Below are 26,100 nucleotides of genomic sequence, written 5' to 3' on the forward strand. Positions count from 1 at the left end.
ATGGTGTTGGCCCCATGTCAATCGGCTGAACTTTAAAAATTAACATTATGACATCAGGTGATGACGTCATAATTCGGAAAACGGAAGAGGGAAGTACAATTCTTTTACATCGGGACACTCCCGGGTACATGTTCTGTCAGCATGTGAAGTTTGGTGAGGATCAGTCCAGTACTTTTCGCGTGCATAGGTCACAGAGAAACACACAGACACATTTTCAAATATATATATATATATATATATATATATATATATATATATATATATATATATATATATATATATATATATATATATATATATATATATATATATATATGGATAAGCTCTCAAGGAGTGTAAAATACTCCAATGGTTCAACATCTCAAACAGCTTCTGACAGTCCAGTTCTTGCCTCTCACTGTTCTTCTTGTGGCGGGGTTGTTCTCACGACCACGTGCAGAGGTAAAAGGTGAATCCATCGCATTGTAAAAACAGTTGTTTTGGGCAGATGGGGCTTGTTTGCTTTGGTTCTCAACTCATCAAGGAGATGATCGCTCTGAATCCAAATCCGCCACTGCCTTACAGTTCCGATTATTGAAACAAACCTAACGGGTTGAACGGAGTAATGGCAGCAATCCTATTTTAAGGAGGTGACCTTCACATTTGTTAACTTAACCCATATGTCACCCTAAGGCAAGGTGTACGGCCCTGTTTTGGCCTCCTAAACAGAGGCAAGTGAAGAAATAGGAACAGGTCGTGGATGCAGGCAGGCAGCTTGCAAATATAGGCAGTAATGGCATCATGGCCTTGATTCTCGGCATAGCATTCTTTTCTGGAAAACAATGGCCAGGATCACCCTTCTAATATGGACACTGTCCAGAAGATAGCAATGGAAAACCACTTCTGTACATGCCAAGAAAACAATCATGACCAGATTCTATTACGAAGTGATAATGCTCTACCACAAAATGATGTGCCCCACACATGTGAAAGCAACCATATGGCTACTGCAGAAGAGCAAAGTGTTTTGTTGAGTCGGACTGGTGGCTTTGATGATGACGATCAAACCACGAAGGAAATCCATTTTCTGAGGTTGGCTACTGCAGAAGAGCAAAGTGTTTTGTTTAGTAGGACTGTTGGTTTTGAAGATGACGATCAAACCAGGAAGGAAATCCATTTTCTGAGGTGGCCACAACTGAAAATCGTACTCTGAACATCTCAAACGTTCACAACATTGGGACATGGAATGCAAATGTCAATAAATCATCGAAAGTTATATACAATAAATAGAGAGATTGAGAGGAGAATTTCTTCAATTTTGGGGATAAGTGATCTTCGATGTCCTGGTTTGGGTCTGTTTCAAAGTGTTCTTTGATGGTCAGGAAACTTGAAAAATAAATGAAGTGGCAGTCATTTTCATAAGGATACAGCATAGTCAGCACTGGGATACAACGTTGTCAATGATAATAGTGAGGTTGTAAGGACATCCAGGGAACACAACCATCATTAAGATGTTTGCTCTAACTTCTGTTGCAGATGAAGATAATATGAGGGGATTTCATGGAAAGTTGCAGGAACTAGTAGAACAGGTGCCCAAAGGGGGTGTTTTGATTAGAATAGGAGACCTGGAATGCAAAAAAAATTGAGAAGTGGGAGCACCAGGGATTGCAGGAAAGCATGGACTTGATTTCTGGAATGAATGAGGCAAGCGTATGCTGGATTAAATATTGCAAACATGAGAAGAGATATAAAAAAAGATAGGTTTATTGCTGGCGTAGAAGTCGCATGGTAAAAAATAACACTGGATGATTTATCTTCGTAAATGTAGGAATTTATTAATCGTGAAACACCAAGTGCGATCTTTAACATCCAACAATTATTCCTTGCAAATGGAATTGTCCATCTGAGGGATGTGGTACCTGTGCCCTGCCTGTGAACTACTAACCCAACAACTTATAGTCAGCATGGAAATCACACAGAGGCTCCACGTCAACAAAATAATTTTGCTCTGTATATATATCTTTGTATGGGTGAGATGCCTCGACTTTTTAAGGTGGCAGGTTTGTTTCATTTGTGGGTCCTTTGCATAAAGGTAAGATGTGTGCCCTTCCTGTAAAGCATCAGAGACATGGATGAGTTGATGATGAATCAAGTTGTGGGGACATGGCAGTGTCATGTGCATTGGTTGGAGAGGGAGGGGGTCAGCATGGGGATGAAAATTGCCTGCAACATTGTTATGCATAAAATTGAAAATCATTAAATTGAATGTTTAACTTCTGAATATTTATTTTTGTGGCATTGAAGGAACACTTGTGGCAGAGACAAGAGCAAGTGTAATCATACTGTATTCCAATGAACAAGATGCATTGCCGTTGATGGGAGAGCTTCTTTTACAAAATGTCACTGGGAAAACATGGATCGCAGCATCTGACTGGATCACATCACAGCTGTATTCAACATTTCGATATGTTCACATCCTTCAAGGCACAATCGGTTTTGGAGAAAAATCAGGACAAATTGCAGAATTTCAAGATTTCCTCAGAAATGTGAAGCCAAAAAAAACAAGTTTTATATTGAATGAAGATTACCTCAATGGAAACCAGGTAATGAGTATCATTTTTATCATTTCTATTCACGTAAGATGATGAAAATCAATAGCGCCAACGTTTTATTTTTATCCCACAGACATGTAATAAGTATCTATGATTTGTAGACACCAGCTCCATGTGTGGATGCATCTCCTGATTTCGAAATTGAGATGATGGTATGATTAATGGAACATCCTTTATTTGTTGAATTTCTCACAGTCTCACCCTTATTACCCTGGTAGGATTGTTCATATAAATCCTCCGATCTCTTTCCATGGCGAAAACCTGGAGAAAATTTAGTCTCATCAACTTCAATGCCAGAGACAAGTGATCTGACAAATCTCACACTCTCACTCTCTTTCCGAAAGAACCATTTGGTGATCCATCGCTTTTACATTCTTAACAAGACTATTGATGAAGTTCAGTTTGACAAACTTATGGGGCTGACGATCAACTTGATCTTTCTTGGGTAAACAGGATTTCCAAGTTCACCTCCTAAGCCAATCACCGACTGGGAATCCTCAATCGTGCAAAGTCTTTCCTAAGCATTGCTGAACTATTTTTCCAGTTTAATGGATTATTGCACTCCCCTCTGGCTTGGCACCCCTGCGTCACACCTTGCTTAGCTTGTTGCTGTGGAAACCAAGGTCTTCAAGATGATTGGATTATCCCAAAGATGAAACTGAGTCTCTGCGCCTATCAATTTCACCTCACAGAAAATTGAGTGGTCTCTGTCTTCCACTCAACCTTGTCCAATCTTGCACCCTCTTCCCTTTGCATATTCGTCTCCAACTCTGCCCAAGTTTCTGCAAGGTGCACGTGGTCTGTCTGTAAGTGACACCTTTATGGTGAAACTCCCAAAATCACGAATCACCACTTGCCTCCACTCATTGTTCCTCCTTTCACCCACTTGAGGAACTGACTTCTTCACTTTTCAGTCTCATTCTTCCTTACATGGTTTCAGGATGACTGCTCACCACCATCTTAGATGATCAATAGCATTCACAACTTTGATCTTTTCTCCAATACTTGACACTTTCCAAGGCCACCTTTTTCCATTTTTCCAATTTTTCCTTCCTGACAGGATGCGGTTGTATTAATCTTGTTCACCCCCTGTGTTCACACATTGGCCTCATTCTTCTCGGCATCCCTAATTTCTCAAAGTCTCCCTTTGTATTGTCCCTCAACCCTACTGTTGGTGTTGTCTTGCCCCCACTCTTTTTATACTGTTCCCTTTGTTCTGCAACATCCTAGATCTATTTTATGTTTCAGCTATTTCACGAGCCATGATATTGTTTTTAACAACCCTCACTTTTCACCATGACCTCTCTTTGGCTGTTCTTATATTAAAACTGGCCTGTAAAACCAACTACATATGGGGTATCGTCTGAGATTTTTTTTGTATACCTTGTCGAGATTCGTATGAGAACTAACACACAACGTACAGCAAAGGGTGGGGGGGGGTAGTGGGAAGGACAAAACAGTTGCGAACAGAGACATTAGGAAATCTGTGGAAGGGAGAGGGATGGGGCAGGGAACACGGGGAATACAAGATGGACATTACAGGGACTTTCATGTTGGAAAGCAGGGAATTTGAATGAGGTGGGTTTTGGGTGGATTAAAGGGGGTAGAAAAGATCAAGAATTTGGATGGGGGACGCTAAAAGGTAGTGGTGAACAGCTGTTTTTAAGGACTGGAGGGAAGAATGGGATTGAATAGAGTGAGGGAGTTTATTACAAAGGCGGGAAAAAGAGGAATGAAAGAGTGAAGGTGAGCAGTGATTCGTGATTTTGGTAGTTTTACCAGAAGGGTGTTGTTTGCGGACATTGAGCGCCCTGCAAAAATATGGTGAGGACAAATTGCAGACACAGCAGGTGGGGTGAGATCAGAGAGGATATGGTGGAAGACAGAAAGACCACCGACCTGCCTTCAGTGAGAGAGTGATAGGCCGAAAGACTCAGCTTCATCACGGGAGATGCCAATGATCCAAAATGCCTTCGTTTCCACAGCATGAAACCGAGAAAGGTGGTAGGCAGGTGCATCATCCCAGAGGGGAGAGCAGTCCTCCATCAGGCTGTGGATGAAAGCTTTGTATGTGGTCAGGGGCTCAGGTGGGCCAAGGAAGGACTTTGCACGTGGACGATTCCCAGTGGGCAACTGGCTTTGGAGGCCATGGTGGAAATGTGGCTTTCCCAAGAAAGATCATGGAAGATTTAAAGTTGAACTTGAAAAATCATATCTCTTCACAACCTGCAAGGCATTTGTTCATTGTATAATGAATTAGTGCTCACATCTCTGAGCTGGAGTTGAAACTCCAGCATCCCAATGGTTTCTCCTGAATTCTGGAGCATCTGAAGCCCAAGATTAATGGAATGTAATGTCATAATACTGAAACAAAAGGGTTGTTCCTCTCACATTACAGGCATTCTCTGTTGTTTTTTTTTTTTTCTAGTGCCACTACTCTGTTCTCTCTCTAACTCCACTTTATCAACCTTCCACCACTCCCCAGATTCCACAGAATTCGCACAATCCAGCAGTTTTTTGTTTTGTTTTATCATGAGGAATGTAATCAGACCTAGATAATGCAGCTGAAAGGCAAATTCACTCATTCTATATTATCCTGTCAGAAAACTTGGTTATTGAAACTCCTGTTTAAAAGAATGTGGATATTTTGGGCACTGGGTGGGTTAACTTTTTATTTTTCCCAATAAAAAATGAGAAAACAACCAAATGGAACAGATATTCCAAAAAGTAATGTAATTGCTTGGAGTCTGAGAGCTTTTTCAATTGAATTACTTGGGATTTGTTTCGCAAATAGAAGAGTTGACAATCATCGATATTCTAAACCAGTAAGTAGATTGAAGGAGATCTCCAAAGATCGAAGGTGAATTTATAATATTTCCACTAAGAATGGCACCAAGACCCCAATTTTGAAGCATCCAATAAAGAGAATTATAACCAAGCACTTTGTATCAAGTGAATTGAAAGTCAAACTTGGAAGCAAAAAGTAAAAAAGACATAAAATTTCATAGCCCTCGTTGTTTTAGTAATCTTGAGGTATGGAGTTTAAGGGCCATCTTTGATGGACTCTTGTATGGAGTTAAATCGCCAATCTACCAGTTGGCTGGTTTTTTTATCAGATCGCAAAATAAAGTGAGGGGCACGTGTATCCCATTATGTACTGTGCTTATGCCTAGTTTGAACAAAATCGGATCCTGCCTGTCTGCGAAATGGTTGGGGACACATTTAATTACCAAAATGTCCACCAATCAGCCATCTTGGAACTGATCTTGAACAAAAATGATGTGCACATTTAAGCCATCATTCATTAGCGTGTGTCAAGTTTGAACAACACCGGGAAATGATTGTCCAAGAAACTGTTGAGGACGTGTTCAACATCAGGTTATATAACTTATATGGCCACCAGTCGGCCATCTTGCATCTGATCTTGAAAACAAATGGCATGCTTATGTAAGCTATATTCGTTATTTTTCCAATTTTAAACAAGATTGGTAAATGCACGTCTGAGAAATGGTTGAGGATGTGTTCAACACAGGGTTTTTCAACAAGTAAAATGGCTGCCAGTGTACCAGTCAACCATCTTTGATCAGATGGCAAAATATAGTATGGTGAAAGTGTATGCTAATATTGTGTTGTGGTTGTGCCAAGTTTGAACAAAATCTGACCATACATGTTGGAAAAATGGTTGGGGACACGTTTAAGTAGCAGAATGGCCGCCAGTCGGACATCTTGGATCTGATGTCGAAAATAAATGATGGACTTATGTAAGTCATCATTTACTATCTGTTTGCTTAGTTTGAAAAACATCAGTAAATGCATGTCCGAGAAATGGTTGAGGACATGCTTAACATCGTGTTTTGTTTTTTTCAACTAAAACGGCCACCAGTCGGCCATCATGCACCTCTTCTTTTTTATTAAAAAAATAGACGTGCTTATGTAAGCCATCATTCTTTATCTGTGTGCCAAGTTGGAACAACATTGGTAAATGCATGTCCGAGAAATTGCGGAGGACGTATTCAACTTTGGGGTTTTTTTACAACTAAAATAGCCACCTGTCGGCCCTCTTGGTCCTGATATCGATAAAAATTGACGTGTTTATGTAAGCCATTATTAGTTATCTGTCTGCTAAGTTTAAATGACATCGTTAAAAGCTTTTCCGAGAAATGGTTTAGGAAGTGCTTAACACCAGGTTTTTTTTTAATAACTAAAATATCTGCCAGTTGGTCATCTTGGATGTCATTTCAAAAAACAAAAGTGCTTACGTATGCCATCATTCTTTATCTGTGTTTCAAGTTGAATCATCATCACACCATTTGAAAGCCTTTATCCCAGAGCAGGGCTCAGCTTTTTGCAGGCTCCAATCATGGCCCCCTTTCTTGGGGCAACGTTTTTACTCCGGATGCCCTTTCTGACGCAAACCCTTTAATCGCCTTTGACCCTGCAGGGATAATTACTGGTATACTGGTGCTCATTTTGCCGACCTTAGGAAGGATGACAGGCTGAGTCAACCCTCCTGATACGAACTCAGCGCCCAGGGGGGCTTAAACTCAGGACTCCAAGGATCCCAACCCACCACCTTAATCTCTGAGCCACACCAGGCTCATTGTGTTTCAAGTTGAATAACATCGGTAAATGCATGTCTGAGAAAGGGTTGAGGATATGTTCGACACCGGGTTTGTGGTTTTTAACAAAATGTTGCCAGTCATCTATCTTGGTTCTTCTGTCAAAAAAATGACGTGCTTATACACACCATAATGTGTTGTCTTTCTGCCAAATATGAATAAAATCAGTCCACACATGTCTGAGATATGGTTATGAATGTACGCATGCATGACACGAAAATCAAGACAAAATTCATCATCCACCATTTGGGACTAATTCCAATGAGGGCCACAAATCTTAATATAGTGTAGTAGATGGTAGAAAAATCGTGCAAATTATGATACGAGCATCAAATTTGGCATTTCTGATCAAATCTGCCCGATTGGCCATTTGAAAATCCAAATTTTTCAAAATTTGGATTTTCAAATGGCCAATCAGGCAGATTTGATTAGAATCCCCTGGAGAACAAATGTGCCAACTTTGATGGTTGTATCATCATTTGCACGATTCCTCTCAAAAATTGCTGTTATCTGCCCCACTAAAGGCCCGGTCAGACCTTGACGTTATAGCCAGCGATGGCAACGTATTAAAATGTATGTAAAACGCTGGCTTACGTTGAACTTTTGATGTTTTTTTTTAAAGATTTGGACGTATTCATAGCGACTTGGTCTTATGTATAACGCATTAGTAACAGACACAGAACGTTTCGTTGTGTTATAGATAACTTATACCAACGAATGCTGAACCTGTTGTCCGCCTACACAACCGATGCCCAACGATAGTCTAACTTAGGCATAGCGCGTTGCACGCATCGCCGACGATGTCGTGACGTAGCCTATTAAAAGGCTGACGCACAACGATTCGAATCATAACTGCCGTAGAAATGGAAGTGTCAACATCGCGGTCACACCTTGGCGATCTTGCCAGGGTATGCCGACCTAAGAAAAATGTGTCTAAAACGTTGGGGCACGTCAAATACGGTATGATTAAGTTTGGTATACGTGAGTACAACGCTAAAGTACGCTATCATACGTCGTAGTAAGTAGAGTACGTCAAGAAATTTTAAACATGTTCAAAATTTTATGACGTAATCGGCGTATGACACACGTTCCGCATGCGATGGGGATAAGTTTTACACACGATATGCGGACGCTTACACACGTCCACAAAGGCTACTTATAAGCTACTCATAAGTCGAAACACGTCGCGGTAATGTCTTTTTTACGCGAAACTTATTTCTAACTTATGTTTGACGTGCTTTGAACCAATTATTTACGTAGTCCCAACACACATCGACGTATGTACACGGATTCCAATGACGTCTTCCGGTCGACAAAAAAAAATAAATGAACGTGTTTCTAGCTGACAACTGCCATATAAAGATGTGTTCCCAGCGGTTTTGGGAATTGGTATATAAAAATGCTGCTCATAAAAGGGGAACCCAACAGTGTTTTCGAGTCCTTTTTGAGTCGATGTCCATGTCAGCAGTAACAGTATCAGTATCAGTATCAGTATCAGTATTAGTATTAGTATTAGTTTGTTCATATTGGCAGTAGTAGGTGAGTGTGAGGGGGAGGGTGTGGGTTATGATGGATTGTCCTTGTGTCCGCGTGTCCACGGGTAGGAGACATCTTTTCACCATTGTTCGAAGTTCTTCGCGGCTAATTTTTTATGGGGCTTTTTCAACAATGAGCTATAGCTTGTTTTTACGATTTAGGTCTATTCATAACGGGTTGGACAAATGCACAATGAACTAATAATGTGCATAGAGCGCTTTGATTACTTATAGATACGGTATACCAACGAATAATTATCGTGTAGCCGGCGTTCACAAACTATGCCCAACGATAGCCTAACTTATCCATATCGTGCGGCAGTTTATCTTTGCCGGTGACGTAGGGTTTGCTATTCATAGGCTGCCACTCAACGATTTAAATGGCTGCATCTCCACTATTGAAAGTCAAACGCTTGCGCTCAACAATTGGATTTTTTTTACACTCAACGACTTTTAAACGGTACCACTCAGCTATTTTCATTGTTTACAATGAACGATTTAAATTGCTGTCACTCGCCTTTGTTTTTTGACGCTGGGGTTTTGAAATTTGAAGCGTTTCTTCTGAACGTGTTAAAACGCTCAAACTCGACCATTTTAAATAGACGCTGCCGATGGACAATTGGAATTATAGCCAAGCTAGACATCGAAGTGTGAACATCCTCGTCATGCCGAAGAAAAGTTTGAAGAATGCTGCAAATAAGTGTCCTGGCCATGGCCGTGGACGCTGATGCAAGGACGATCCATTATACCGACGCCTTTCAGCCTATGAGTAACTTAAAAGTAACGTCTGTCGACGTGTGGCAACGATCGCGTAACGTGCCAACAACACGTTAATCAGAGGTTAGAAATAAGTTTCGGGTACGCTAAACATTACCTCGGCGTGTCTCAACTTATGATTAACTTACAAGTAGCATGTGTTGACGTCTGTCAACGATCACAGACCGTGCATACAACTTGTGGCCAGCGTAGCAGAACGTGTGAGTCATACGCCGGCATACGTCGTGAAATTTCAAGCATGAAAAAATTTGAGGACAACCAAAAAGTACAACGTTTAAAGCCAGCGTACTACGACGTATGGCAGTGTTTTTTCAGCGTGCTCTCAATGTTATCAAAACTTACCCATAACGTATTCAACGTGTGCCAGCGTTTTAGAAAAAAATTCAAAAATCGTCATACGTTGGCTAAAACGTCAAGGTGTGACCGGGCCTTAATATTAAAGGTCTCTGGTGCTCTTTGCATCTCCCTAATGGAGTTATACTATTTTGTGTAAATCAATCTTGAGGCAATTTTCAAGCTTGTATTCTGTCTTGGCTCAGATTTATAGCTCTTCAATTTCCCAGAACAAGTGTAAGTGCACTCATGATCTCAGAGAGAACCAACAACTCAAATTCCATAAGTGAGAAATGCTGTCATTGCAACATTTTCGATACGTCAGGCAGCATTGTAATGAAGCATTCCAAAAGTTCAACGACCTTCATCCACTCTTAAAACTTTATCTAAAACTACATGTTTGAAACAAATATGTGAGTTCATTCTTCATGCGTTTTAGTCCCCATTGGACATCGTCCAAAATCAGACCTTGTGGATTTGGTCTCGATTTTCTAGTGTGTGTGTGTGTGTGTGTGTGTGTGTGTGTGTGTGTGTGTGTGTGTGTGTGTGTGTGTGTGTGTGTGTGTGTGTGTGTGCGTGCGCACGCTTCTCAGATGTGTATGAACCGATTTTATCCGTACTTGGCAAAAAGACAACACATGGTGAAAAACATATGCACATCATTTTGTTTCACGATGCGATCAAAGACGGCCGACCGGCGGCCATTTTAGTTGTTGAACCCTCCCACCGGTGTCCAACACGTCCATAACCATTTCTCAGATATGCATTTGCCGATCTTGTTCGAACTTGTAACACAGATAATGAATGTTGGCTTTAAAAGAACGTCATTTATTTTGAGATCGGATCGAACATGGTTTCACTGGCGGCCATTTTAGTTTCAAAAACTGGATATTGAACAGTTCCTCAACCATCTCTTGGACAAGTATTTACCGGTATTGCTTAAACTTGTCACACAGACAATGAATGTTGCCTTACATATGCATGTTATTTTGATCAAAATCTGATCTAAGATGATGTCCATTTTAGTTGTGAAAAATTTTATGTTGAACACAAGCTCAGCCATTTCTCGGACATGCATTTACCGATGTTGTTCAAACTTTGCACACAGATAATAAATGATGGCTTACATATGCATGTCATTTTTTTGTTATCAGATCAAAGATGGCCGACTGGCGTCTGTTTTATGACTCACACGTGTCCCCAACCATTTATCTGATATTCATGGTTCGATTTTGGTCAAACTTGGCACAAGCACAGCACACGATGGCATACATTTCCTCTTGACTTTACTTTGTTATCTGTGCAAAGATGACCGACTGGTAGACTGGTGGCCATTTTAGCTGTAAAAAACCTCGATGTTGAACACATTCTCAACCATGCATTTATCAATATTGTGCAAACTTATTACCCAGATAAAGAAAATGGCTTGCAAATGCAGGTGTTTTTTTTTTGAGATCACATCCAAAATGGCCAACTCGTGGCCATTTTGTTACTTAATTGTATCCCCAAGCATTTCGCAAATATGCATTGTCCAATTGTGTTCAAAATTTGCAGAAAAAAAGAGCATGATGACATACACGTGCACCTTACTTTATTTTGTGATCAAATTAAAGATGGCCGACTGGTAGACTGGTGACAATTGTAGTTGTACATAGATATGGGCTAGTCCTATAACTCCATGCAACAATATTACTAAAACAACGGGGCTCTTACATTTTGTCTTTTTCACTCATTCACTTTATTTCCCTTATGAAATGAAATACTCCAGCTGTGAGCCAAATGACATTTTGTCTTTGTTTGATCGTATTCACTGAAAAGAGTCTTCCTTCTCTTATACACTATATCTTCAACCTGAATGTGTTTGTAAACATGAAAGTTCATTTGAAAGCCTGACATGAAGCAAGGTGTGGTAACCTGGAAAATGAATTTCACATGATACATGCTATTCTCAGAATATTTATTTCAGATTTTGAAAAATTTGAGTGTGTGTACTCACTTTGATTTATTGCAACGTTTGTACGACAGTGTAAATTTTACCTTAATTTGTAAACTAAATCAAACCATTGTTTAATTAAACTTTCACGACACGTTTTGCACCCTTAGATATGTACAGTAAAGCAAAGCAATAATTTTACATCAAATTACCCAAACTACTTGAATATCAACAAGACAAGAAAATATTTGACAATCAGTGGGGAACAAATAGGAGAAGAAACCCCACTTTATCGGAATGAGAAATCATTGAATGATTATGTAGTTGAATTGTGGGAAGATGTTTTCAGATGCACCTGGGATGGTGAAAAAATTGAACTTCCATCGTGCTCAGGCCAAGAATCATTAGATAATGTTTACTCACAGTTTACAGATGTTTCCAAACTATATCTGTCATATTATACCTATCTGACTGTACATGCTGTCGCGCATGCCTTGATGGACATCAAAACTTGTACGTCCCATGGCAGTCCATTGTACAATGGGACATGTGGCAGAATATCTGATTTCCATCCATGGCAAGTAAGAATTAATCGTTCTTTGTTTACCGTTTCTTTATTTTGTGGTAAAAACAACAATGTGTTGTGAACAACATGGTTAAAAAAATAGGAAATAAAATAGCATGGTTTTCTTTGTACCCCTCACTTTTTCAGCTCCTGTTTTATATGCGAAAAGTGAAATTTAAAACGGATTTGGGAGAGATGTTTTTTGATGATTATGGTGACCCTCCTGGACTCTATGACCTAATAATTTGGCAAAGAGATGCCAAGAGTGAAATAATATTTAAAACCATTGGATACTATGATTCCAAAGCTCCACCTGATCAGAGGTTTTTTGTTAAAAATGATGGATATTTTTGGAGTGATGGGAATAAAAATGTAAGTTATCATATTTACAAAGTTACAAGTTATAGATTTGCACACGTAGATTAAATAATATTCGACTTATTTTATAAAATCCTCTCAATAATTGGCAAAAAGCACAAAAACATTGCAACATTTTTATTTACATATGAGAAATGACACTTGACGACGTTATTCAAGCAAGAACGTAGAATTAATATGCTAAACTATTTTGGGTAGGCCAGGCAACACCGATTCAAAGAAGACTCGAAGCTTCTCAAAATCCAAAGCCCATCTGCATCTGCTTTGTATTCTTACTAAACTTGATGAAAACAACAACTAAAAAAAACAATTGTCCATTTTACTTATTTGTGTTCTCCATATTCATGTTCTCCAAATGATGGTTTAATGAAGATTTGATAACAAAAGCTCAGTCATTGAATATGTTATGGCCTGCACACACACACACACACACACACACACACACACACACACACACACACACACACACACACACACACACACACACACACACACACAATTGCAAAACCCTGTCTCTCGCTCAGTGGGGGGGGGGGCGGTACAGGGTAATAAGATGGAGGTTTCTTTCCAGAGCAGGTTAATTCTCATAGGCTGCTAATTTCTTGACCTGAGGCAGAAGATTTCTGGGGAACTATTTTGATTGCTGAGTAAACTGTCAAGAAACATTCCTCTCCTAAAATGATTACTGAATTTTCCGGTGTATAAACCGCTGCTGTGTATTAATCATATCCCTGTTTTTCACCCTCAAAAAACAAAAAAAAACTTTCCCGGTGTATTCACCACACCCATGTTTTTCACCCTCAAATAAATGAATATATTGATGTTTTTATTTTCTGATCTCTATCTAAATACGGTTGTACATTAACTTTGTATGTAACAAAGTGATGGAGGTATCAACAAGCTTACTCCTATGTCCACTTATTTTCGTCTAACAGTCTTATTCTCATTTTCAAGAAGTTGATGAGAGTGGAGGGGATACCAATAAGTTTTTAATTTTCTTCCTTATTTTTTAATACTCTCAAGAAGATTTGTTTTTTGTTACTAGAGAAAGGAAGAAAAGGGATTCATACTAGTATCATACATATTTATTATGGATTTGTCGCCCTGAAAAAGGCCGTTTGGGTTTGATGAAGCTTTTCAGTTAAACCGATGAAATCCTCATCAATGCTTTCCTCGTCGAAGATGGCAGACAACTCCTTGTCCAAATCAGGGTAGATAGAGCAAGTCCCCTTCGCTGTCCACGTAACAGTCACTGTCATTTGCAGCCTCCTCCTCCCAAATTATGTTGTCCTATGTGCCGTCCATGATGTTGGAGATGCAGCATTTCAGAAATGCAGCTTGATGATGTCCAACCATATCTCCTTGCACACCTTGATGATCGAGCCACAGATCATCAGAAGTTCGACATTTTTCATCCTCCCGCTCTTGGTGTAGCTCTTCTCCCCACTCATTATCCAGTCTGACCAGCAATGACGTAGCCCATCATTGAACAGCTTGTAAATGTACACATCAAGCAGCTGCAGGAGCAATGTCATCCCACCTGGGATGATGGCGAGATCAGTGTTGCTCTGAGAGAGCAGCATTTTGGTGTCATCAGCCTAGTGACAACTGAACACATCCAGGATGAGCATGCTCCATTGTTGAGAGAGACCGCCATCCAGCTTACTACTTCAGACGATGACGAAATAATTTTATTTTGGTGAAGATCCGAATCAGATCCGGATATGAGAATTTTTTGTTTTTTGAAGTGATTCTTCATCACTGAGAGACAGGGCCAAATCCAATTTAAAGTACAGTACAGCATGATATTTAAAAACGCTTTCGACAGAATCGAATGAAACATGGTGGGCAGATTGGGTGTGTGACAAGGATGAAGATCTGAATTTGTTGAAGATCTGAATCCGGATACTCGAAATTTTAGTGACACTTTGCAAATGTGTTATAGCACCAATGTCGAAACATAGTATGGTATTTCATGAAGATATGAACGCATAATGAAAAAAATTGGTGGATGATTTGGACAGGTGATAAGAACAAGCCAATTAGATTTTGGTTAAGGTTCGGATGCAGATCCGACCTATTACTTGGATACAAAGCGTAAACTGCTCACTCTGTCGGAGGTACGTGCTCAACTGACTGCCTTTCTAGTTACTCATTTTGTAAGGTGCGGAAAACATAAACCAACACTGCATTGATGACCTTATACCACAGAAAAATACTTTTTTGTAAACCATAACAGAAATGTTTTCCAGGTTCCACAGTCGGTGTGCAGTGAGTCATGTGTCCCAGGAACGAGGAAGGTTGCACGTAAAGGGGAACCGTTTTGCTGCTTTGACTGCATTGTTTGCACAAGTCGAGAATACTCTAATGGAACAGGTCAGTGTACTTATAAAATCCACTGGAAGATTTTCAACATAAATTTTAGGTAATCAACAAAACCACTCTAATTCCTGTCAAAAATAATCACTCAATCAATGAAACCTTCAAATAATGAGTGATCTTAAATAGTTTTATTTTGGGGCAATCACCTTATTATGAGATATGTAATTTGACTACCACTTCCCGCAAATTACCACTTTTGTTTGCACGAGGTACAATAGGACAATGGATAACATTCAGAATTCCTCTGAGACCTCTTTGGCCAAAAAAAAAAAATACATGTAATTTCATTATTTATCTATTCTGGTAAAAAAAATGAAACTACACACAGGGTGCAGGTATCGATTTAACTTATGTTGAGGTCTGTTTTGTGTGTGTGTGTGTGTGTGTGTGTGTGTGTGTGTGTGTGTGTGTGTGTGTGTGTGTGTGTGCGCACGCGTGCGCACGCGTGCGCACGCGCATCGCCAACGCTCGGTAGGCTGCCATTCTGAAGAGGTGGTCGAACAGAGCCCATCCATGACTCCATGAAGTTTCCCATGTAAATCTGTCAATTGGAGAATGGAAGATTCCCCAATACACACAAAAAACAACAACACCAACAACAACAACCTCACACGCATTATCACCCATATACATACAACACAAGATTACACGCAAGTAAAAATAAAAAAGTAGCAGAGTCGCCCATCGATGATGTGTCGACGTTTTTTTTGCTTGATGTTTCCACCATGAAATACAAAGCACTCCACCTTCTGACCTCAAGCACCAGCACCAGCACATGACCAGAAATGAGTGGTTGTGCAAAAGCTTAGGGTCTATTGACCTGAGGATGCCTGCTGTGCAGTGCTCTTTTTCACTTCACACAGCTTGCTTATTTGGTGCTTTTCAATTGCATTTCGTGTGTTTCTCGTCTTTGTACACCCATACCACTGCATGCAGCCATCCATACTGATGGGCGTTCAAATCCCTGGAGCGCAAATGGAGCACCTTCACATGCATTCACCCATACCATTGGGTTCTCTGAGGGAGTGCAAGCACAGTGGAGGAGGAGACTGTGGGCAGTGGATTGTCCAATGGGGATCGCAGGGAGTCCAATCGGGACTTTTTTGTCTAACCAGCGTTTCCATTACGAATCAGCGTTACCAGCAAACAAGATAGACAAAATTGTGTCTATCATTGGACAATAAACACTGGGTAAATGACCCTCAGGGATGTTGTCCAATGTCCAATGGGGATCGCAGGGATTCGGTTAAAAGCGGTCGTTCGCGCGCCGGTGGGCGCAGATTCGTAACAATACAGTTCCTAAGTCAGAAATGCATAATCGACAATCCACTGCCCACAGTAGTTTGCCATGCCGCGGAACCGCATCATGTCCTTTTTTGTCCAATGGGGATCGCAGGGAGTGCTCGTCACACTCCACATGTTTCAATATATATATATATATATATATATATATATATATATATATATATATATATATATATATATATATATGTATATATGTATATATGTATATATATATATATATATATATATATATATATATATATATATATATATATATATATATATATATATATATATATATATATATATATATATATATATATATATATATATATCCTGGAGAACAATGAAATGTACAATATATGTGTATATATATGTGTATATATATATATGTATGTATATATATATATATATATATATATATATATATATATATATATATATATATATATATATATATATATATATATATATATATATATATATATATATATATATATATATAAAAAACCAAGTCGAAAACACCAGGGGGTTGACTCAGCCTGCCATCCTTCCGAGGTCGGCGAAATGAGCACCAGTTGTGCTGGGCCCGGTGTATGCCCCGGTTAGAATAGGTGTACCATATCCCTGTGTGTCGTAAGAGGCGACCAGGGTTGCGTCAGGAAGGGCATCCGGCGTAAAAACTTATGCCAAATCATTATGCGGACAACAAAACTAATTTCCATACCGGATCGGTCGAGGCCCGGGTTACCAACGACCGCCACCGGTACCGGTGGTCAGCAGGGTACCAGTGGAAATTGTGCTACTGCTGGGCGAAGGAGAAGGAGACGGGGAAGGCGAGTCCGGAGGCAGTGGGAGAGGGGGAAGGGTAGAAGTGTGGAGGTGAGAGTTGGAACTCTGAATGTTGGGACGATGACTGGCAAAGGGCGAGAGTTGGCTGATATGATGGAGAGAAGAAAGGTGGACATACTGTGTGTACAAGAGACCAAGTGGATGGGGAGTAAGGCGAGGAGCATTGGAGGTGGTTTCAAACTGTTCTACCATGGTGTGGATGGGAGGAGAAATGGTGTCGGGATAATCCTGAAGGAAGATCATGTCAAGAGGGTATTGGAGGTGAGGAGGGTGTCTGACCGAGTGATGAGTGTGAAGTTGGAAATTGAAGGGGTGATGATGAATGTCATCAGTGCATATGCCCCACATATGGGGTGTGAGATGGAATATAAAGAAGATTTCTGGAGTGAGTTAGATGAAGTGGTGGAGAGTGTATCCAAGGATGAAAGAGTGGTGATTGGAGCAGATTTCAATGGACATGTTGGGGAAGGGAATAAAGAGGATGAGGAGGTGATGGGGAGGTACGGTCTCAACAAGAGAAATGTGGAAGGGCAAATGGTGGTAGAGTTTGCAAAAAGAATGGAAATGGCAGTGGTAAACACGTATTTCAAGAAGAAGGAGGAACACAGGGTGACATACAAGAGTGGAGGAAAGTGCACACAGGTGGATTACATCTTAAGTAGGAGATGCAACCTGAAAGAGATTAGTGACTGTAAGGTTGTGGCAGGGGAGAGTGTAGCTCGACAGCATCGATTGGTGGTCTGTAGGATGACTTTAGAGGTGAGGTTGAGGAAGAGAGTGAGGGCTGAACCAAGGACCAGATGGTGGAAGCTGAAGGAGGAAGACTGTTGCATGAAATTTAGGGAGGAGGTGAGACAGGCGTTGGATGGTGGTAAAGATGGGTGGGATGATTGGGCAATGACAGCAGAAGTTGTGAGGGAGATAGCTAGGAAGGTACTTGGTGTGACATCTGGACAGAGGAAGGAAGATAAGGAGACTTGGTGGTGGAATGAGGAAGTACAGGAAAGTATAAGGGAGAAGGGGTTGGCGAAAAAGAAGTGGGATAGTCAGAGAGATGAAGAAAGTCGGCAGGAGTACAAGGAGTGGCGTCGAAAAGCAAAAAGAGAGGTGGCTAAGGCCAAGGAAAAGGCATATGACGAGCTGTATGAGAAGTTGGATACAAAAGAAGGGGAAAAGGATTTATACCGATTGGCAAGACAGAGGGACCGAGCTGGGAAGGATGTGCTGCAGGTTAGGGTGATAAAGGACGCAAATGGGAATGTGCTGACGAGCGAGGAGAGTGTGTTGAGAAGGTGGATGGAGTACTTTGAGGAGCTGATGAACGAAGAAAATGAGAGAGAGAGAAGGTTGGAAGAGGTGGAGATAGTGAATCTGGAAGTGGGGTGGATCAGTTAGGATGAAGTGAGGACTGCTATGAAGAAGATGAAAAGTGGAAAGGCGGTTGGCCCAGATGGTATACCAGTGGAGGCATGGAAGTGCTTAGGAGAGATGGCAGTGGGGTTGTTAACCAGATTGTTTAATAAAGTCTTGGAAAGTGAGAGGATGCCAGAGGAGTGGAGATTAAGTGTGCTGGTTCCGATTTTCAAGAATAAGGGTGATGTGCAGAGCTGTGGAAATTACAGAGGGATAAAGTTGTTAAGCCACACCAAGAAGCTGTGGGAAAGAGTAGTGGAAGCTCGGTTGAGAGGAGAGGTGATGATCTGTGAGCAGCAATATGGGTTTATGCCAGGAAAGAGCACCACTGATGCGATGTTTGCTTTGAGAATGTTGATGGAGAAGTATAGGGAAGGCCAGAAAGAGTTACATTGTGTGTTTGTGGATTTAGAGAAAGCTTATGATAGGGTGCCAAGAGAGGAGTTGTGGTATTGTATGAGGAAGTCGGGAGTGTTGGAGAAGTATGTGAGGATCGTGCAGGATATGTATGAGGACAGTGTGACAGCGGTGAGGTGTGCGGTAGGAATGACGGACCGGTTTAAGGTTAAAGTGGGATTGCACCAAGGATCGACTCTGAGCCCTTTCCTGTTTGCAATGGTGATGGACAGGTTGACGGACGAGATCAGACTGGAGTCTCCATGGACCATGATGTTCGCGGATGACATCATGATCTGTAGGGAGAGTAGGGAGCAGGCTGAATCGAGCCTTGAGAGGTGGAGGTACGCACTGGAGAGAAGGGGAATGTTAGTCAGTAGGAGTAAGATGGAGTACATGTGCGTAAATGAGAGGGAGGGTGGTGGTATGGTGCAGTTGCAAGGAGTTGAGGTGGGGAAGGTGGATTGCTTTAAATACTTGGGATCAACTGTCCAAAGTAACGGAGAGTGTGGGAGAGAAGTGAAAAAGAGAGTGCAGGCAGGATGGAGTGGGTGGAGAAGAGTTGCAGGAGTGATTTGTGACAGAAGGGTAGCTGCAAGAGTGAAGGGGAAAGTATACAAGACGGTAGTGAGACCAGCTATGTTGTATGGTTTGGAGGCGGTGGCGCTAACAAAAAGACAGGAAGCAGAGCTGGAGGTGGCAGAGTTAAAGATGCTGCGATTCTCGTTGGGAGTGAAGAGGATGGATAGGATAAGAAATGAGTGTATTAGAGGGACAGCGCAGGTAGGACGGTTTGGAAACAAAGTGAGAGAGGCGAGATTGAGATGGTTTGGACATGTGCACAGGAGGGAAACGGAGTATATCGGGAGAAGGATGTTGAAGATGGAGCCGCCAGGCAGGAGGAGAAGAGGAAGGCCAAAGAAGAGGTTCATGGATGCGGTGAGGGCGGACATGCGGGTGGTTGGAGTGTCAATGGAAGATGTGGAGGATAGAGCGAAATGGAGACAGTTGGTCCGCTGTGGCGACCCCTAACGGGAGCAAGCCGAAAGAGGAAGAAGAAGATCCTGGAGAACAATGAAAACAATTTGCAATTTGGAAAGACAACTTTGAAGCAAAAGTGACAGATTGTGCAAGAAGATTCCAGAAAATGCAACATTTCCAAAACCAGTGGTGAAGTTATTGTTTCTTTGTTTTTTTTTCAGCAAAAATTATGCAACCCACCTCTGAGTGCAACAGCTTTTTGAAATGTGCATGTGCCTGACCTCATGTTTGAAGTGGAAATTGCATTGTATTGATTCTCATTTGACTTTTAAAATTTGTTTCCCAGATTCCTTGGAGTGCTTCTCATGTCCTCAATATTTTTCATCAAATGAAGAGAAAAATGGCTGCGATCAAATGCCTGAAGATTTCTTGGCATTCACTAATCCTGCAGCATTAATTATGACGAGCTTCGTTTTGATTGGCGTGATGATGATAATGATTGCTGGAATTGTCGTGCTTCTTTATCGAGATCAACTGGTGATCAAAACCACTGACGTCAGTGTAATTGTGCTTTTCCTCCTGGCCCTCATGGGATCACTTTTGAGTTCTTTTCTCTTCTTCGAAGCTTCAGATGACAAGAAATGCTCCATTGGTGATCCAATGGTCTCAGTGTTTATTACATTTGCTGTTTCATGCTTAGCGAGCATGGCATGCAAACTTAACCGTCCTTCAGGTAAAAAAAGGACTTTTGTTGATAACAATTATAATAATATTGATAATATATATATATATATATGTATGTATATATATATATATATATATATATAAATATATATATATATATATATATATATATATATATATATATATATATATATATATATGTATATGTATATATATATATATATGTATATGTATATATATATATATATGTATATGTATATGTATATATATATATATATGTATATGTATATGTATATATATATATATGTATATGTATATATATATATATATATATATATATATATATGTATATGTATATATATATATATATATATATATATATATATATATATATATATATGTATATATATATATATGTATATATATATATATGTATGTATATATATATGTATGTATATATATATATATATATATATATATATATATATATATATATATATATATATATATATATATATATATATATATATATATATATATATATATATATATATATATATATATATATATATATATATATATATATATATATATATATATATATATATATATATATATATATATATATATATATATATATATATATATATATATATATATATATATATATATATATATATATATATATATATATATATATATATATATATATATATATATATATATATATATATATATATATATATATATATATATATATATATATATATATATATATATATATATATATATATATATATATATATATATATGTATATATATATATATATATATATATATATATATATATATATATATATATATATATATATATATATATATATATATATATATATATATATATATATATATATATATATATATATATATATATATATATAAATATATATATATATATATATATACATATATATATATATATATATATATATATATATAAATATATATATATATATAAATATATATACATATATATATATATATATATATATATATATATATATATATATATATATCTATTATAATACCAAGCTTGCACACTAAAAACTCGGCTCGCCGTCACACGATCCCTATGAAATTGCTGTCGCACTTAGCGGGCATGCCGACAATGTTTTGGAAGTCTTGGCGTTCCATAGTACCACTTGCATTTTGCACAATGCGTATTTTTGTCATTCTCCATGTACCGTCTGTCGTCGGTTCGTCGGTCACACTTGCAGTTAAGGCATGAAGACGTCGATGTACTTGAGAGAAAACTTTATTGTATACCATACGTGCACATGGAAAGCAAACACCAGGAACTCCAATTAAGTAATTGAAGAAGCTCTGAGAGTGCTCTACCAGGGCATTTGATTCACTCTCTTTTCTGCACAGTTTTATCTTTGTCAAATGCTGTTTTCACAATTGTCCTCCCCTTTCCCAGGACCAGCTGAGAGCAGCTGGCTTATATCTTCCAACAACTGTCAAACAAGCAAGATAACTCAAAGTAAAGTAACTCCCTAATGCTGCTAACAGCATTCTTGTGGATTACTGACCACATCCTTATCTCAACACACAGTGCTCTAAATTCCTTTTGTGAACAGCAAGCAGGAGTCTATTTTTGGCTACTGAAGGAGAGTGAGTAAAAGTTTTTGGAACAAACAAAGTTAATAAGAAGAAGGTACAAATTCCAACATTCCCTCCTAATGTTATTTTAAGAAACAATGTTTTATTAAATCACAACCAAGCATCTTCTCAATTCAGGCTGGCAGATGACCTAGCTCTGTGGCGCAGACAGACCGCTCCCTGGGAAGAGTTCCATCCTTCGGGGTAGCTCCAGATGGTCTCCATGGTGGTCGAAAGGCTCCCACTGCACCTCTCTAAAGGGGCTGTCACACCTTGACGTTTTAGCCAGCGTATGACAAGGTCTCAAAATGTATGTAAAACGCTGAACTATTGATGTTTTTTTAAAAGTTTTGGGCGTATAATAACGTGTTGGACGTATGCATAACGTATTATTATCGCACACAGAACGTTTCAATCACATATGGATAACTTCTACCAACAAATGCTGAGCGTGTTGTCGGCATTCATAACCTATGCCCAAGGATAGTCTAACTTGTGCATAGCGCGCCTCAGCGTATCGCCGACGATCACGTGGCATAGGCTATTCATAGGCTGCGGCTCAACGATTCAAATCATACCCGCACTAGACATCGAAGTGTGAAGCCGCTGTCACACCTTGACGTTTCAGCCAGCATATGGCGACGTATGAAAAAATTGCCGAACCAAGCTGGCACACGACGAATACGTTACGGGTAAGTTTTGTATGCATTAAGAACATGCTGGCATACGTCGTAGTACGCTGGCATACGTCGTCATATGCCGAGTACGTCGAGAAATTTTCAGCATGTTGAAAATTTCTCGACATACTCGGCATATGACACACGTTCCGCATACGCTGGCCATAAGTTGTAGGCACGTGACGCGATCATTGACAGATGTGACTTGTACATCACTCATAAGTCGAAACACGTAGAGGTAATGATTAGCGTCAGTGTTCCAGACTCCCTGTTTTTCTTTTTTAGGTCATCTCTTTGAGCATGACCTAATAATATGAGCGTCGATGTCCTTCGATCCGTCCGTCCGTCCGTCCTTCCGTTCACAATGAAGTTGAAGCGGGATATCTGGTCATTAGTGATCCTGGTAGAGGTCGATGAGACGTACACGATGGTATGACTTTCAAGGTCACCGAAGGTCAAGGTCAAGGTCACAAGGCCTTTGAAGTTGCGAAAATGACGATTTTCAAATTCTATCTCCTCCGCCATTTCTCAAGCGATCTTGAATTTGATTGTGGCAAATGAATCTATGGGACAATATCTAAATTTGGTCGGGCCGGATTTTCGATATTCACTTTCGTTTTCGTGTAACGTGACTTCAAATTTGGCAAAAATGCGAAAATGACGAATTTCAAAATCTATCTCCTCCAACATTTCTCAAGCAATCTTGAATTTGATTGTGGCATATGAATCTATGGGACAATATCTAAATTTATTCTGGCCGGATTTTCGATATTCGCTTTCTTTTTTCACGTCACATGACTTCAAAGTTTGCAAAAACTGACCTACCTTCAGGAGGCTACATATTCTCTACTGGGCATGGTAAAAGTTAGTGAATGGTGTCATTGCATAGCAGCTGACCGTGTATATTATATTCATACATTTTCCGCCGAAGGTGCAAAAGTTTCAAAACCCGAAATGTAAACGTCGGCATTTATTTTCAAAATATAATTTCGTACACGTGCGCCAAAATGCCAAGTCATCTTTAACCAAATTGCGCAGTTCGAGCTGCACAGTTCGAGCTGCGCAGTGGAGCTGCGCAGTGGAGCTGCGCAGTAGTCTTCAGTCATAACTGACCATTGAGAACTTGTGGTATTATTTCTCGCAGAGATGACCGTCACTCCCGCAAGGGGGTAATTTTTCTTTTTCTCTTTTCTTCTTCGGTATGACGGTGATGTTCACACATCGATTTCTAGTGTGGTTTTGATTTAAATCGTTGAGCGGCAGCCTATTAATTATATTATATTATAAACACACTAGAAATCGAACTGTTAACATCATCGTCATACCGAAGAAAAAAAGAAAAAAAAAACCATGGAGTCTGGAACACTGACGCTAACCATTACCGCGACGTGTTTCGCCTTATGAGTAACGTACTAGTAACGTGTGTCGATGCATGTCAACGATCGCGCAACGTGCCTACAACACGTTACTCATACGTTAGAAATAAGTTTCGGGTACGCTAAACATTACCTTGACGTGTTTCGACTTATGAGTAACTTACAAGTAACGTCTGTCGACGTGCGTCAACGATCATGTAACGTGCCTACAACTTATGGCCAGCATTATGCAGAACATGTGAGTCAGACGCTGGCATACGTCGAAAAACTTCAAGCATGGAAAATTTGTCTAACAGCTCGGCATACTACGACGAATGCCAGTGTACTACGACGTATGCCAGCGTATTACTACGTATGCCAGCATGCTCTTAACGCATAGAAACTTCCCCATAAAGTATTCGATGTGTGCCAGCGTTTTAGCCAAATTTTTCATATGTCAGGCATACGCTGGCTAAATCGTCAAGGTGTGACAGGGCCTTAACCCAGGGAGAGATGCCACCTGCCCCAAAAAAGATGGAATCACATGCCAAACCCTCTGATTAACAAATCATTCAGTAAAATCTCCATCCAAAAACTTCTCAGGCTCAAGGTCTGAGTCGAAGCCCATACTTAATTGGTGCACATCCATTTCCAGTTCCATTCTAACATTGGGCTGATTCTTATCTCCTATAACATAGTTACCATTGTGGAAATTCACAGGACACGATAAAGGATATCGCCAAGATCAGTTATATTGCTAAGTGTGTGTTCAGGTAAATTTCCACACTGATGCCTAAAGCAAAAATTTTCGTGTTAACTGGGCTGTGATCTTTGAGGTAGTGTGTTTTTTTTTTGCTATCGTTATTTTGGATCAACCGCATTTCCACAACCACAACCAAAGCCGCATCTCAACAAGCCACGCCATCCTCACCACTTTTCCCACAACCGCCATCGCCTCACCACCTTCTCCACCCCGCCAAGCAAGAATCACCTTCTCCACAACCACCCTACCACACCACCCTCACGACCACCACAAAACGCCAGCCACATCACCACTACAACAATCGCCCAACCACACCACCCTCAAGACCACCACAAAACGCCAACCTTCTTCATAACAACAACCACACCACAAACCTCTCTGCAGCGAATGACATCTATGTCATGGATGCTCATCAGGGAAGAAGAAGCTCCAATAACACGCATGGGATTTCCCCTCCCCCCCCCTTTCCTGCTTTCCCGCGCTTTGGGACGGGGGAGGTGCGATTCAAGCTAGGGCTCAAAGTTTATGTAAAGTGGGGGCCTGATTTTGGGTGAATTCTTCCCCCGCGTGCCGTGGAGGGAGGGGGGAGGTGCAGTGGAAATAAAAGCACGCACTGAACGCAGCGTGAAGAGAAGCGAGTGGAAGTCAGTCTGGGGAGGTCAAGGAGCTGCGTGGAGGTCTGGAGCTTGGAGCCTGCAGTCGGTGGAGAGGTTCGAGTGTCGCGGAGTAGACGCGAGCGGGAGCGCGGCCAAGCCTGCTGTGCTGCGCGGAGCTGCGCGTTCATGTGTGGAAGGGGGAGAGAGCCAGAGAGAGCTCACCAGCCAGCGTCAAACGGTCTGAGGTGATCGGGCTTCAGGACAGTCCGAGCATCGCTGAGGGACGGACGGGTTCTGACAAAGAGTATCAACTTTGGAAGAGCA

The 26,100-nt window shown here is 40.2% G+C and overlaps 1 protein-coding gene across 1 annotated transcript in view; it reads left to right on the forward strand.

Annotated features, from left to right (window-relative positions):
* The first annotated feature begins 844 nt into the window (after positions 1-844).
* The window catches only part of LOC147035720 (extracellular calcium-sensing receptor-like), a 31,164-nt gene continuing 5,908 nt past the window's right edge, over positions 845-26,100 (forward strand). The window contains exons 1-5 of the mRNA XM_085869218.1: positions 845-1,094; positions 1,516-1,568; positions 12,501-12,725; positions 14,984-15,107; positions 20,386-20,772. Of these exons, the coding sequence (XP_085725344.1) occupies positions 845-1,094; positions 1,516-1,568; positions 12,501-12,725; positions 14,984-15,107; positions 20,386-20,772 (1,039 nt within the window). The remainder of the gene's footprint in view (positions 1,095-1,515; positions 1,569-12,500; positions 12,726-14,983; positions 15,108-20,385; positions 20,773-26,100) is intronic.

This window comes from Eptatretus burgeri, chromosome 1 (genome assembly GCF_056783735.1).
Source record: "Eptatretus burgeri isolate ZD-2024b chromosome 1, Ebu_testis_v1, whole genome shotgun sequence".
Classification (NCBI taxonomy): Eukaryota; Metazoa; Chordata; class Myxini; order Myxiniformes; family Myxinidae; genus Eptatretus; species Eptatretus burgeri.